At 38.7% G+C, this 15,654-nt stretch overlaps 1 protein-coding gene across 1 annotated transcript in view; it reads left to right on the top strand.

The window, feature by feature from the left end:
• The window catches only part of LOC139939768 (uncharacterized), a 37,787-nt gene that overhangs the window by 18,595 nt on the left and 3,538 nt on the right, over positions 1-15,654 (top strand). Inside the window, exons 10-25 of the mRNA XM_071935883.1 lie at positions 565-676; positions 1,980-2,066; positions 3,069-3,165; positions 3,506-3,638; positions 4,676-4,716; positions 5,232-5,349; positions 5,749-5,852; positions 6,282-6,387; positions 6,926-7,082; positions 8,051-8,117; positions 8,244-8,310; positions 9,514-9,599; positions 10,272-10,404; positions 12,581-12,622; positions 14,270-14,347; positions 15,592-15,649. Of these exons, the coding sequence (XP_071791984.1) occupies positions 565-676; positions 1,980-2,066; positions 3,069-3,165; positions 3,506-3,638; positions 4,676-4,716; positions 5,232-5,349; positions 5,749-5,852; positions 6,282-6,387; positions 6,926-7,082; positions 8,051-8,117; positions 8,244-8,310; positions 9,514-9,599; positions 10,272-10,404; positions 12,581-12,622; positions 14,270-14,347; positions 15,592-15,649 (1,486 nt within the window). The remainder of the gene's footprint in view (positions 1-564; positions 677-1,979; positions 2,067-3,068; positions 3,166-3,505; positions 3,639-4,675; positions 4,717-5,231; positions 5,350-5,748; positions 5,853-6,281; positions 6,388-6,925; positions 7,083-8,050; positions 8,118-8,243; positions 8,311-9,513; positions 9,600-10,271; positions 10,405-12,580; positions 12,623-14,269; positions 14,348-15,591; positions 15,650-15,654) is intronic.

The following is a 15,654-nucleotide window of genomic DNA, read 5'->3' as shown; positions in this document are numbered from 1 at the left end:
TTATTAGGTTTAGTTGCATCAGATCCTGCCCCCCTACCCCACCTCAAAGCAAAGTTTATCCAACCAATGCCTGCTCCTGGTGACTCGGCCCCCATTTTTTCATGATTTTCATTTCAGTTATTTCATTTATTAAAGACACTGGACATCTTTGGTAATTGTCAAAGATCAGTCTTCTCACTTGGTGTATCTCAACATATGCATAAAGTTACAAACCTGTGAAAATTTGAGCTCAATTGGTCGTCGAAGTTCCCACAGTATTCTCGCGAGACTGATGGCCCCGTGAGACTACGGCTCTCACGACTACAGTCCCAGTTACTGGGGAGTAGAAGTCGGGAGCCAACAGTTCGCACAAGAGCAGCGATCTCGGGAGAGCACTGCCACAACTCGACTATCTCACCACGGCATACCATTAACGACTTGTCCACAAGTCTAACGTCAGGCAGGAAAGTTACACCAGGTTTTAAAAACGGTTTCTTTTGGTGGGGACCCCGTGTGTTTTATTATACTTCTTCTATTCCACTAACGAACATTAAGTATTGTTTACAACCTGTTCTTGTTATGCAGTCGATTGCCCTGGATGCTGAAAAGCTGGTTGACATTATGGATGCATTCTTAGAGACCTATGTGGACGATGATACTGTTGTAGAAAATGAATTTCTTGAAAGTGAAGCTGTTGGTAAGGAACTCTATAAAGTAACTCTATTATTATTGATAAAAGGAATGGGGTACTTTTTGTAACACAAAACACAATATCCACAAATTTACTTAACTTTAAACCATTTTGAAGATAATGATAATAGAAAGCTTCCCTTAAAATATTACTTGCTGAAGTGCTGTAGTTTTTTAGAAATGAGTATAACAATGTCACAAAAATAAGTTAACTGATCAAATTTTTGTCTCACTGAGACAAAAATTATTTTCGCGACTTCACCTTGAACTGGCTATCCTGTGATTTTAAAGGAACGGGTTGCCTTGGATTGGGCGAGTTGGTCTTTTCAAAGCGTTTGAAACCGTTTGTTATGAAATGCAAATGATTTGCAGATGATTTAAAAGTAGTATATAAAAAGGGAATAAATATGTGCTTGACTGGTTTTAAACACTCTGTTTAATACCAGTTGCAGTCTGGATGCGATAATTACCTGAGCCGGGTAATTACCTTTTCGGTCAAAAACGTCAAAACATTTTGGTCCAAAGTTTAAAAAAATGCAAACATTATCATTGTTCAATGATTTCTTTCAACAAAACACCCCTCATGCTATGAAATGGTAAGGCCCTCTGGTGAAAACTCCTTATAAGGAGATTGGCATGCGTGTCGGGTGTATCCCATAATGTGGCACAGGTGTTCCAGCCGTTGCTCTTGACCAGTAGGAATGAATAAACTGTCTTATAAGCACAGGTGCAAGCTCGTGTGTCACGCCCATATTTAAACACTTCTGGCTGTTGTTATATCATCCGTTTAAACACCCCCACGTGATGTCCTCTCAACCAATCAAAATGGAGAAACTGTCCCAGGTATTTATGAATGATCCACACAAACATGCCTCGAAATTGCACTGTTTTCCTTTTACTTCGCGAAGAAACACGGTGGCCATTTTATGGAGTCAAAATTTTGACTCCATAAAATGGCCGACCATGTTAGTTCCCTATGTAAAACGAAAACTGTGCAATTTCGAGTGATGCTTGTCTGGATCATTATGTTCTACTTTTCAAATATCTTTCTAAACATATGCATATCATATCAAATGGTTTTCAAACGCTTTTCAAAGACACACTTGCCCGATCCAAGGCAAGGTGTTCCTTTAAGATCTATATTCACGCTTGTTCCACTCATTTTGAATCTGGTCTTGTATAAAACTTGAAAAACTTTTCAGCTATAAGCCCTTGCGGTCTTGTGAATTTCCCAGCCCCAAATTTTTTTTTAGCCATACCGGTTACGCTTAAGCTGACTGTTGTATTTTTAATTTATTTTACATAATTAGAAATAAAGTTGATGAAAGTTGGTCAAAATCTAGAGGAAACTGTGGGCGACACAACTGTGGAAATACCCTCTGATGCTTTTGGTACTGGTAAGTAGTTGATTTATTTATGGATTTAACGAAAGGATAATAATAATACTAATAACTGTAATAAGTGAAAGCACCTTGTGAATTTTGCTCCAAAAAGTTATGCGTGACGAAATATTTCACCACTTTATGAAAATACTAACAAGTAGTCTTCATTTGTATTTTGAACAAAAACGAAATGATGAAGATCTATCAAAAAAAATTAAAAAGGGGGGGGGGGATAACACAATAACCCCAAGTACTAAAAGAGAGATTTTGAGCATGAATTTCATTACCCTTTGTCCCCTTTCGTATGAGAGAAATAAAGCCTAGTGTAGATGTATGGCCGGCACATCCACACATTGGTTGTTCTGTGGTGTCAATCAAGTCAGCTGGGCAATTCTCTCAGGTGTCCCAGAAAAATTGCTTTAAAAAGGACACTGTCCGATGTGAAGTGTATTAATTTTGGTTTTTACCCATACAGCGATGTGTGTTAGCACTGTATACTCGGTACTCTCCCGAGTCCTGTGAAAAAATATCACAGGCATGTTACTCGGGTGGGATTCGAACCCACGACCCTTGCAATTCTAGAGCAGTGTCTTACCAACTAGACCACTGAGGTTGCCCGGCAGCTAGAGGCAGTTCGAATCCTATGTTTTGGCAGCGGGTACCGCAACGATATAATAGATGTGAAGTGGTTAGCACATTAATTGGTCAGGTAGTGGTCTAAGTAAATATCTTTTGATTGGAGCTGAAAAGTATAGACCTTTATCACGCTGGCACCATTTTGGTCATGTTCCCTGTTTCCAATAGCAGCTTTGAATGCTAACATTCATTGCGCATGGCACCAGACTACTATTTCACCCAGCCTCAGTTTGGTTACAATGAGTTGGAATGGAGTAAAATCAAGATGACCACACCGTGATAAAGGTCTATTAACTATTGCCTTTAATGAAATTGCGGGTGGGGGTTTTGACAGATTGGTGGAGAACAGAGTTATTTCATGTTTTATTGCTTTCATTTCAGCCACAGATACAAACCTCAAGGTCTTGGTGTGTGTTTTGGCCAAAGGGCTTCAAAATCGTCTGGAGCCGAAGGAGGGTGAACAACCTGTTTCAGTAGAGTAAGATCACTTTGGAGTCTCTCTGCCATTTTGTTTTTCTTTCTGGCCTGTTGCACTGCATAGTCCCTAGGCATCAGTGTTCCTTGGTCCCGAGGCACCAGGATAAAATTCACAGTTCTTTATATCACTTGATTTCATTACAATCTATGACATATGTTGAGGATTGCAATAAGCTCTGTAACGTCTGAAGCTTTCTTGTAGTCCGAAGACTTTTCCCACAAATTAATTGTGTGTGAAGGTTTTGCACTTTATTCTTCCTTTCAACCTTTCTGCTAGGCCCAAAAGGATAATCCCGACCTGTTTTGATGTTATCCCTTTTTCTTTGCTCTTGAATGTACAGAGGTACTTACTCCAATTCGACCAAATGGAATATATCAGGTCCTATCATTGTTATGAGGGTCTCTGGTCCCCCTTCTTCTGATGGTTCATATCAACTCACCGGACTGGTCTCCTTTAAAGTTCAAGTCGATCCGGTAAGTAGCTGATTTTCATAGCTACTATCCCAGCCATAATGCATTGTTAGAGCTAGTTTGTGTTAGTGACATTGCTCAGATTGTGTATTTCTGTTAGAGTGTATCGTAATCTTTGATGTGATCTCTGCCTAAGGCAGTAAATGGTTGAATGGCTTCTTACCAGCCTGGCCCCAAACAAAGATATTGACAAAATTATAAAGACTGCCACCTTGGGACTAGTTTGTGGGTGCGTTCGTTTAGCTTCTCTGGGTCGACCCCGGTGTGTGGCGTTTATTTTTCCCAGGGACGAACATGGGTAATTATCTGCACACATTCGTCCTGGAAAAAAAAAGATGCCACACACCGGGGGTGACCCAGGGAAGCTAAACGAACGCACCCACTATAATGATGGCATAACAGTTCAGAGGTCAGTGGTTCAAATACACATCTAGTCAATTTAGTTCTTGTTCAACCCCAACAAAAATTTATTTAGAAAGTTTTTCGGTAACACTATGTTATGATAATTTACAAATGAGTTACGGTGGCTCTGAAAAGAACCGTTGGTTTCAACTTGATGTTTTGATCAGTATGCTCTGATCGGCTTCTGGAGAAAGCAAATACCGTATTTCCACCATGCAAAGTTACAAATCCTCCTTATCAATATTATTAAAAGTATGCAATTATTTAAAGCCATTATACACTTTCGTTACAGGAAAAAAAAAATATATATTGTTCCATGAAATGCTTTACTTTTTGAGAAAACATTAAAACAATATCAATTCTCGATAGCGAGAATTATGGATTTATTTTAAACACATGTCATGACACGGCGAAACACGCGGAAACAAGAGTGGGTTTTCCCGTTATTTTCTCCCGACCCCAATGACCGATTGAGCTTAAATTTTCACAGGTTTGTTATTTTATATATAAGTTGTGATACACGAAGTGTGGGACTTGGACAATACTGTTTACTGAAAGTGTATAATGGCTTTAACGAAAAAAAGGGGAAAATTAAGAATGATGTTCTAATGCTTTCTCGAAATGTTTGGTGTTCACAGAGCCTCGGTACAAATCCTGCTTGTGTATACCAAGACCAACAGTAAGTACCTTCTGTGTTTATGCTTTTTGTTTAAGAGTGCTCAAGATTGAATTTAGGTTCTGCATTAATTTTCCAATGGATGAAAGTAGGGAAAGAAGCAAGAAGTCTCTGAGCTCATGCTAAAACAATGTTGCATTGATACTCTTTCAGAATTATGACTTTGTTAAATTGATCTTAATATTCCAGAGGAGGTTTCTGCACAGTATAGGAAGATGATGATGATGAGATGAAATTCAGGAATGAACTAAAAAAAAAATTCCAAACTCAAATATGAACGATTGTGTTGTTAAAATTTCACGTCAGGTACGTTCATGCAGATGCCAAACGTGACCATGCAAAAGCCCAAAGAAGTGACACCACCTAGAATCGACACAATGTTATTGCGTTCATGTTCATGCAACGTGCAGCTTAACCTCCCTAATAAAAGCCACACCGGCTTTGTTGGTGTATTTAGGCCTCAAATTGACTCTAAAAGTCTAGAATATCTCCTAACTGTTGTGATTTATGCTTTACAGGGGGAGCTGGTCAGGAAAGGGAGTGAATCAGATCAAGTTTGACCCCGTTAAAAAGACTGTTACCTGCACAACTAGCCACATGACCAACTTTGCTGTTCTTATGGCCGTGGACGGTGGGGTAAGATATGGTCTATCTATCCATGATCTATCTACTCTGTTTATAGACCCTTCCCATGAAATATGTAATAAGCTTCATATGTAATATGCACGTAGTGTGTTGTCACTAACAGTTTAGTTGGCACTAATGTTTTAGTTGGCAAAATGGGGGAACATCTCACTGTTTTGTATGTGGCTATTGGCTGCGGGATATAGAGACAAGATTGTGCATCTGCTTAGTGTACATCTCGATGGCAATTACCATTCAACAATTGCCAACCAACAAACACAATTCAAAAACAACATTAGGGAAGTTGACTAGGGCTTCAAAAAAACTCATGGTCTCTGTGTTTTTTACCCTTCATTTTCCAGTATAATTTTAACAAATGTGTTTATTTGTTTGTTTGATTTTGTGTTTTAGGCTACTGGTACTCATGCACAGGTCTTGTCGATCATCTCCATGGTTGGATGCGGATTCTCCTTGGTCTGCCTTCTCATTGCAATCATCTTATTCATCATCCTCAGGTTAAACCACAATTTCAGCGTGATTAAATTTTATAATAATAATAACAACAATAATAACTGGTTCTTAATCTGTAACCCACAAACGTATTCTACCTTATTAGTTTCCTATTATTTGCCTACTTCCCCAATGTTCATTTGAGGATCTTGGTCAATTGGATTTTGTGCAATATTTTTTTAATTTATGTATTTTAATGTATTTTTTTATATATTTTTTATAATTGTAATTTATATTTTCTATGTAATTTTAAACTTTTTATGACATGTTTTCTCTTGTACTTATGTGCCCTTGTGGGTTGTTTTTGTCTGGATCGCCTTCAGAAAAAAAGATTGTTTCCGCTTTTTCGTTATCCGCAGGCTTGCTCTCTGTAGTCATTTGTTGTTATATGTACTCACTTATTCATTAAAAAAAAATGTTTTTGGCCTTTTTAGGGAGCTGAATTCCACTCGTATGGGAATTGTGAAGAACTTGTGTGTGGCGCTATTTTTAGCTCAGGGACTGTTTGTAGCGGGCATTGAAACTGCAACAGTGAATGAGGTAAGAATGAAAATCGTTGGAGAGGAATGCAAACTGGGGCTCGATTGGTAACATAGAAAGATTGCATGAATGTAGTCTGGGAACTAAACAAAGATGGTGTCATTCAATTAAAGTGTGTCCTGGGCGCATTGCCCATCTGTTCTTTGCATTGAGGAGGACTTGTGAAGTGTGCTGCATTGTATCCCTGCCCAATTGCTTTAGATAAAGGACGGATCCACCTTCTTTGCGGCATTGAGGACGGATAAAGTGTGCATTGGATACAAATGAAGTGTTCTGCAGTGGCACTGCCTGTCTTCTTTGCATTTAGGAAAGGTGAAGTTTTGTGCAGATGCACATACTACCCACCCTCTTTGCATTGAGGAAAGATACAGCATTCTGCAGTAAGGCTACCCACCCTCTTTACATTACGGGCATACATGAATTGTTCTCTGCAGTGGCACAACCCACATCCCTCTTTGCATTGATGACAGATAATTTGTATTTCACAGATTAATCACCTGTTCAGCATTGACACGCATATTTCTCACTCCCAATACAGACGGCGTGTAAATTCGTTGCTGCTATGCTGCACTACTTCTTCTTGGCGGTCATGGCCTGGATGCTGTGCAATGGAATCTACCTATACCTGAAGGTTAAGAAGGCGGCTAGGCCTGGCAGCGTGGTGGACCTCATCTACTTCTGTTTCCTGGGATGGGGTACGTCTTATTTTTATATTTAATTTTCTTGTATGTAAGACGCCAGAAACACAAGGCCTTAAGGCCACTTCAAGGTGTGGGCTACAAATCAACTATTTTTTCAGGGGCTTTTGCCACTACTCGGGATGAAACAGGGGTACCCCCTTTACAGTCTTTACTGATGTACGGATGTAGGCTTGGGTATCATCCCTCAGAAGCCTGGCTGGTAGAGCAGAAAGCACTACCTTCCTAACTTTACAAAGTAATCATGGTTAAGTGGTCGTGCTTAAGGACCCAAGTGTCAGGGGCCATTGCCACCTACTCCGCTGGGGCTGAAACAGGGTTACCCCCTTTACAGTCCATATGGATGTAGGCTTGGGTATCATCCCTCAGAAGCCTGGCTGGTAGAGCAGAAAGCACTACCTTCCTAACTTTACAAAGTTAACACGGTTAAGTGTCCTGCTGAAGGGCATGTGCTTAATAAGAAAGTCAAAATGGAAGGAGTTCTGGGCTGTTATTTCAAAAAGCATATAGGCACAAAACTTTGCTAAGCGCAGAAAAGTATTGCTTAACAGGAATACAGGTTTGCTTAGCAGAGTAAATTGCTGAGCAGTATTTTTTGCTAACAGCTTTATGGCTCTGCTTACGGTTAGTAAAGAGTTGGCCCTTACGGATGCACGGAATTTTGGAACATCAAGCTTATTTCACAGATTAGCAGGGAATTTTTGCTTGTGCGTTCGCATAGTAGCGGTTTTTCGCTTACACTGCTAGCGCAAACAATTTGGTGTTTGCACTGACAGCGAGAATGGTGATCGTAAGCACAGAGAATCGATGCTGAGCGGAGCCATGAAATTGTATTTTATCTGTATACATTTCTTTGTCAAGGTTATTTTACTTTCCTCAGTGAGGAATAATAAACTTTTAATAAATCTATCTACTCTATCTATTTATCATTCCCTAATTTTAACATACTGATTTCTACATAACAGGGGTGCCAGCCGTGGTGGTAGCTATAACTGCAGGTATTGATCACAGTGTGTATGGATCCCCAAATTTGTAAGTATTGACATCTCAAAACTGATTTCATCTCAAATTCGTGACTTTAAATAATATTGAAACTCGTCACTGAATTATGCATATAAATTTTTTAGTCTGAAATGAGCGAGTGCTTTCTGTTTGTAGGTGTTGGCTGTCTGTGGAAGAAAACGGAGTTTGGGCGTTCGTCATCCCAGCTATGGCAATTATTTTAGTAAGTACATACACATGCACTGTTTTTAATTGAGAAAATAAAGTTAGCTGTTCTAAAGGGCTCACCAACTGAAAAGGACCTATGATATTAATGAAACAAAAATTGTGATTGCTGACGTTTTGCCCCTAGCAGAGTCTTTCTCCCGAAGGCTAAATGACAACTCAAAATACATGAACAGGTGTACTGGTGTAACACTGGCATTAGCAAAAGCATTCAAGTTACTATAATGAAAAGAGAGAGGAGGGGTAAGAACAACAGAGGAATAAACAATGAAAAAGGAGATTGGGTGGGAGGTGGGAGAGGGAAGAGCCTGGTTTGACCACAGGAGATTGGAACTACACAAAGGACAAAATCACAGCTGAGAAGGAGAATAAGTAATTAATAAGTGAATGGGCTAGACTAAAAAGGGGGACATCTCTGGAGAAAAGGAGAAGGTCAAAAAGAGTTTGTCATTTCCTTCTTGGATGTTCAGGCCACGTTTTTTTTTTCTTTGTTCAGATCTTATTTTATCAATATAAACCACAAGGGAAACTGACTGGGTAAATTTGTAAATGATTTTTGGGGTTGAACAAAGAATTGACTGGAGTGGGATTCGAACCAACGACCTCCGGATTAACGTGCCGGCGCTCTACCAACTGAGCTATCTAGCCCTATATTGGCGGTGTCCCTATTTTGTCAATACATTTGTTTGGGGTGCCAGTCAGAAGCCATATAACCGTTAACTGCCGTGTAGCCAGGGATCACACCCAAATTACGATACAATCTGGGAAACCTATAGCTGCCGCTTCCCAGGTTGTATCGTAATTTGGGTGTGATCCCTGGCTACACGGCAGTTAACGGTTATATGGCTTCTGACTGGCACCCCGAACAAAGATATTGACAAAATAGGGACGCTGCCAATATAGGGCTAGATAGCTCAGTTGATAGAGCGCCGGCACGTTAATCCGGAGGTCGTTGGTTCGAATCCCACTCTAGTCAATTCTTTGTTCAACCCCAAAAATCAGATCTTATTTTAAACACAACTGTGATAAACATTTTCACTAACAGTTCAATTCTGATTGATTTTTGTTTTTACATTTTGGGTGAATGGCTGTTTCAACATTAACAAATCACTGTCTTTAGATTAATCTGTAAGCAATAACTTTCATAATATTTTTCTTATTTTTTTCTTATTTTTATTTCTCCCGACCTTTTTCTTTTTAGTTCAACGCGTTTGTGATGTTTCTGACAATGAAAGCCTTTGTCTCCGTCAAAGTGTTTAAGGACAAGAATGATAAAGACAAGTTCAAGTAAGTTGTAATGAGGAGATGCAAATAATAATGTGATGTCTACAATCTTGGGTGTATGGGAACATTGTGGTTAAGGGGGGTGGGGAGGAGTGAGGTTGATTTGCCCAAAACTTGACACAGGTAAAAACAGTACCATTGTCTAATTTCTCTGTCCAGGGGTCGGTTTTACAATAAGTTGGGACTAGTCCTAACTTAGGATCAGTCCTGGGAGATGCTAGAAACTTAAGGCTAGTACTAACTTAAGCAAGAAAATAATCCTAACTCAAGTAAGACTAGTTTTAACTCTTTGTGAAATTCAACCCAGTTTCTTTTTCTTTGGCTGTGCCCAAATTTCCCCATTATATATGAACCTCCTTCTTGCCACTCCTTGGTCCCCACAAAAATTAAGATTAAGAGCATGCACACATAAATGGTTTAATACAGTGACAGCCCCCCTCCTTATAGTGTTCCACATGTCTGCTGAGATGAAAATGCCTAGTTACGCCACAGGGCCACAGGAATTTAGAGTTTTTTTGTTTTTTTTTGCAACGTTTTTCGAGAGTTGCCAGTAAACACAACAAAGGATGCAGCAATAATGTTCAAGTGTCTTGCTTAAGGACACAAGTGTCTTGACCAGGACTCGAACCCACACTCATTTTCTCACTTCTTATTTATTTGTTGCTTGCTTTTCAGGTCTGGTCTGCGTGCCATGGTGGTCATGTTACCCATCTTAGGTCTCTCCTGGGTGTTTGGCCTTTTGGCTTTTGATGACAGTGCTCTAAGCCTCATGTTCAATTACCTCTTTGCTGTGTTCAACTCCTTGCAGGTACATGCTCTGTCCTCTAATTGTATTCTCAGAAAAAAGTTTGACTGTATGGAGTGTTGACCATGGGTGCGTTTTCACAGTCGCAACCAATAACATTTTGAGTTAAATTGGCCATTTGTTAATCTCTGGCCAATGATTCAAACAGTTTTTGGTTACATCCGCGAAAAGGCACTCCTTCTCACTGACGTCACATGACCCTTCTAATGCCAAGTCACATGACCCTTCTATTGTGGCATCACATGACCCTTCTATTGCACGTTCACAACCCAGGTTTCAACCAACCAAGGTTGGGAAACTATGGAAAGCCATAAACGCAAAGCAAAAACAGAACGCCATAGTCTGTAGCAATGGATGTTACACAAATATTCAAAAAGAGTGTCAAATCTTTTGGAAACAAAGCCACCAATCATGGGGTGTGTTATTTTTTAACTGCGAGTTTGCAGAAATTTTGAATTTGGTCACAATAAGTGTTAACAAGATTGAAATGTTTTGCAATACTAGAAATGTCTTTAGTGTTGTTGGAGGTGTGACATACTGGAAGTACTAAGCACATGTACGAAATGGCGTAGTGCCATCTAGTGTTGTGTTTCTTGGCAGATGTTCTTGCAGTTTTAGTCAGGTATTTGTGCCGTGGTGTATGCGTGCAAGTACTCCAGTATGGCAAGTGATTCTATAGTGACACTGCCTGAGAAGGGTTTCTTGTTTGTTTTGTATTGATTAGTTTTACAGTGTTTTCATTTTGCTTGTAAACGATGTCTCTATTTATTATTTTATTTTGTGTATGTTAATGGATATGGAGCTTGGAAATGTCTCTTTAATTATTGTTATGAGTTTCTTCTCCACAGTTTTGTTGCGTTGATTTGTTTCCATAGCTTGTTGTTGTTATTTGAATGTGCATTTTTCCTGTATTTAACTTTTTTTAAATTTTTAACATATATATATCTTGATGGTTGAAGAACACAGTGAATGAAATTGCTGTGTTCAATTATTGACAAGTTTTCGTATGAAGAAAGGGGCACAATAAATCTCAAAACGTGTTGTGCCGTTTACAATGTTGTTTTGACTCATTAATACATATTCTTGTGGTTTGAATGTGTGTTTTTCCTATATTTGACTATGCTTTTATTGTTTTATATATATTGATAGTGGAAGAAAACAGAGCATCTAACATTTGATTGAAATTGCTTTGGGATTGTTTTTCTTCGAAAGCTGTTGATATGAAGGAAGGGGCACATTACATTTTTGAAGCTGTTTTTTTTTGTTTGATTCTTGATTTTATGTAATTGTGATACCAAATGTAACATTTCTCTTGTCCAAGTTTTGCCTACAGGAATGCCCTGGAATGACTAGTGTCACTTTTTTGTAAACAAAGATGATATGAGATGTTAAATTTGCATCGGGGATAAAGAATATTAATTTTTTTTTCTGTTTTTTCCTTTTTTTTCCTTTTCTTTACCCATACACTGATGTGTGTTAGCACTGTATACTCTGTACTTTCCCGAGTCCTGTGAAAAAATATCACAAGCATATTACTCGGGTGGGATTCGAACCCATGACCCTTGCAATTATAGAGCAGTGTCTTACCAACTAGATGATATGGTTTATAATGAAGAGACTTATTCCAAAAATAGTCCAAAGCCTAATAATATGTTCCACAATTGAAAAAGTCATAGGTACTCTATTATATTCCCCTATAAACAAGGTCATTTATCACTATACATGTACTTTATATGTACTTTATATTCCTGTGAACAAGTTCATTATACTATATTAACTATATTCCTCAATGAATAATGTTATGACTATACCTTCCCCCCATGAACATAGTCATTTGTACTATTTCTTCCCCACATTGAACAAGTTTATATTATGTAATTTATATGTACTACATATTCCCTATGAACAAGGTAAAATATATCGAACATGTACTTAATATTCCCCAATGAACAGGACATTAATTTAATAAACTATATGTAGGCCTACTATATAATTATGTTCACCAAAATAGAATGGCTTTTATTTACTATACATTCCTCATGATAGTTTCTTCTTATGATATATTCCTCAGGATAGTTTCTTACTATGAGATATCACTGTTATTTCTCATCAGTGATCATTAATGTCATTATCCTCCAATAACCTCAAGAACTTACGATTTCTATTTTATTTTTTTCAGGGTGTGTTTCTTTTCGTCTTTCACATTCTACTCAACGAGGAGGTAAAAACATTTTCTCAAAATCAAATTAATATTATTAATAATTATTTAAAGTATTTTCAGGAGGTTATTAGTTCAACTCCGAGCATAACTTTTCCTCATAATTATCCCCCCCCCCACTCTTGAGCGTACAGCTTTAGAGTCAGTTGCTGGTTAAAGGCATAAGGTACTTTTGGAAACTGCTCAAAATAACTGTTAGCATAAAGGCATACTTGGTAACAAGTAATAGAGAGCTGTTGATAGTATCAAGCATTGTTTGAAGCGGCTTCCTCTGAAGTAACTAGATTTTTGAGAAAGAGGTAATTTCTCACTCAAATAATAAAATATTTCAGCTGAAGCCTTTTATTTTGCATCTGAAAGTACATTAAGTGATGCAAAAAAGCTGTTTTTTCTTTCATTATTCTCTTGCAAACTCGATGACCAATTGAGCCGAAATTTGTACAGGTTATTTTATGCATATGCTGGGATACGTGAGAACATTGATGTTTGACAATTACCTGACGTGTCCAGTGACTTTAAGGGCAAAGCCATAATTATTAATTTGTGCGCGATGGTGTGTGTCCGCAAACATTGTTAATGGCCTCACGTTTTGACTCTGACACATCCCCCAACGGCTAATTGACAACACAACCCACACATTGAAGTGCTTGTTTAACTATTAGTAGTGCAACGGAAGTAATTATAGGTGAAACAAAAACAAGTTGCGCGACGGACTGAAAAGCATTAGGCAGAGGCAAACCCCCCCCCCCAACATCACAAGATTGGACATGTTTCAATAAAGATGCTGTAGGCCTATCTGAAAAATCTCAAAAAAATCCCTAAAAGAGTACCAGAATTTCCAAAAGTATTAGCCTTTTTGAGATATGGTGAACACCAAAGAACAACACATTTTGTTTTAGGCGTATACAGACAGATTTAACCAAACCAAACAGCACAATTACATAGTGTCCACCATAGCTCAAAAAACCTGAAATAGTGGCTTTCAAAAACATAATTATTTTTTTAGAAATGGGTTCAGCAGAAAGAGGGCAAAGCTGGTTTTATAGATGGAAATTTGCAGCAGGGATAGAGAATATTAATTTTGATTTTACTCATATACATGATATGTGTTAGCACTGTATACTCAGTACTTTCCCAAGCTTGTTGGGTTTCGAACCCACATCCTCTGCAATTCTAGAGAAGTGTCTTACCAACTAAAGGACCACCGAGATTGCCCGGTAGCTAGAGGCAGTTTGAATCCTATATAAAGACAAGTTGTTTTAACCAAACCAAACAGCACAATTACATAGTGTCCACCATAGCTCAAAAAACCTGAAATAGTGGCTTTCAAAAACATAATTATTTTTTTAGAAATGGGTTCAGCAGAAAGAGGGCAAAGCTGGTTTTATAGATGGAAATTTGCAGCGGGCATAGAGAATAACAATTTTGATTTTACTCATAATTATACACAGATGTGTGTTAGTACTGTATACTCGGTACTTTCCCGAGCTCGTTGGGTTCCGAACCCAGACCTTTGCAATTCTAGAGCAGTGTCTTACCAACTAGTAGACCCACGAGGTTGCCCGGTAGCTAGAGGCAGTTTGAATCCTATATAAAGACAAGTTGTTACAAAATGTAAATCTATTCCATGATGTGGTTTGCTTATTACAGGTGAAGGGAGCCATGCGTCGTCGCTTCGGGAAAGTAGGAGCGTCTGGGGAGGAGAACATGCTCTTCAACAAGATCTGGGTGAGTTCTGGGGATTTGTTATCAAATTTTGATTTGAACAAAGACACATTTACTTGAGTGGGATTTGAACCAATGATCTCTAGATTGAGATTCTGGTGCTCTACCAACTGAGATATTCCTATTTATAACACCCCTTGCAAGTATTCTGCCTGCTCATTGGTTTAGAGCGCGTCACATGACATGTCTTAGTTTTGCTAGACGACGGCCGTGTGATAGTCCGAAGACTAGCACACGGCGCCGTGCGCTAGTCCGACATTAGCACACGGCGTGCAGTACCCAGACGTCCGTTGCGTGTACGAGAATGATAAATTAATAGTCTGTAACCATTTCGGATTGCACGACACTACATGCAACACAGTAAGTAAAAGTGTTTGCAATCTGTATTCGCGTCGTCCATGGATTGTACCATTCAGGTCTGTAACTTAATAATAAAAGTACAGTATTTAGAAATGTTTGGGGTGTTATAAAACAAATATTGACTGCTTTTACTCGTGCAATGGTTAAAAACTGTGACTCCCTCGGTGATTCCCAGAGAGTTCTATTTTCCCTCGACTTCGTCTCGGGAAAATAGAACGCTCCGGGGATCACCTCGGGAGTCATAGTTTTAACCATAGCACTCGAAGCAGTCAATATTCGTATACTAGCCCTCTGTTGGCGGTCTCCCTATTTGTCAGTATCTTTGGTTGGGGTTGCAAGTCAAAAGCCGTACAACCCTTAGCTGCTGTGTAGCCAGGGATCACACTAAAAATTATGATGCATCCTTGCAGCCAAGGGGTGCGACTTTTTATTAAAGAATATCAAGATAGCTCAGTTTGTTGAGCTCCAGCTCGTTAACCCAGAGGTTGTTGGTTTGAGTCCCACTCTAGGCAATTTCATGTGGAGATAACATATGCAATGGACTAAATGTAAATTTGAAGAGATGGCTTTTGATGATCTGTAAGGATTCGAGTGAGTGTATGAGTTGACGGGGAGATCATTGTATAGCTTGAACACTTTTCCGTGTTTACAAAATAATTTCGACCATCCAGTTTGGTGAGAATTTTTACAGATTAGTTTGGAGACTGGAGACTGGCTCAACTGAAAACTAGAGGATGAACAAATATTTAACCTTTCCAAAAAGCGATTATACTTTCCCTCTATGTTCATTTCATTCTAAGGATGAATATTGGGAAAAGAAATCAACTAATCTGTAAGAATTTGTTTTGAACTGTGTTTGCTTTTCTTGATTTTATTCTGTCTCTTAGGCTTTCTCCTCTTCGGGCAATGAGAAGACTGAAATGTCGTCAGTCACCCAACATGACAGTAAG

The sequence above is a fragment of the Asterias amurensis genome, chromosome 1, assembly GCF_032118995.1.
Source record: "Asterias amurensis chromosome 1, ASM3211899v1".
In the NCBI taxonomy this organism is placed as follows: Eukaryota; Metazoa; Echinodermata; class Asteroidea; order Forcipulatida; family Asteriidae; genus Asterias; species Asterias amurensis.
The sequence above is the reverse complement of the archived record's forward strand: the minus strand, read 5'-3'. Positions and strand labels throughout refer to the sequence as shown.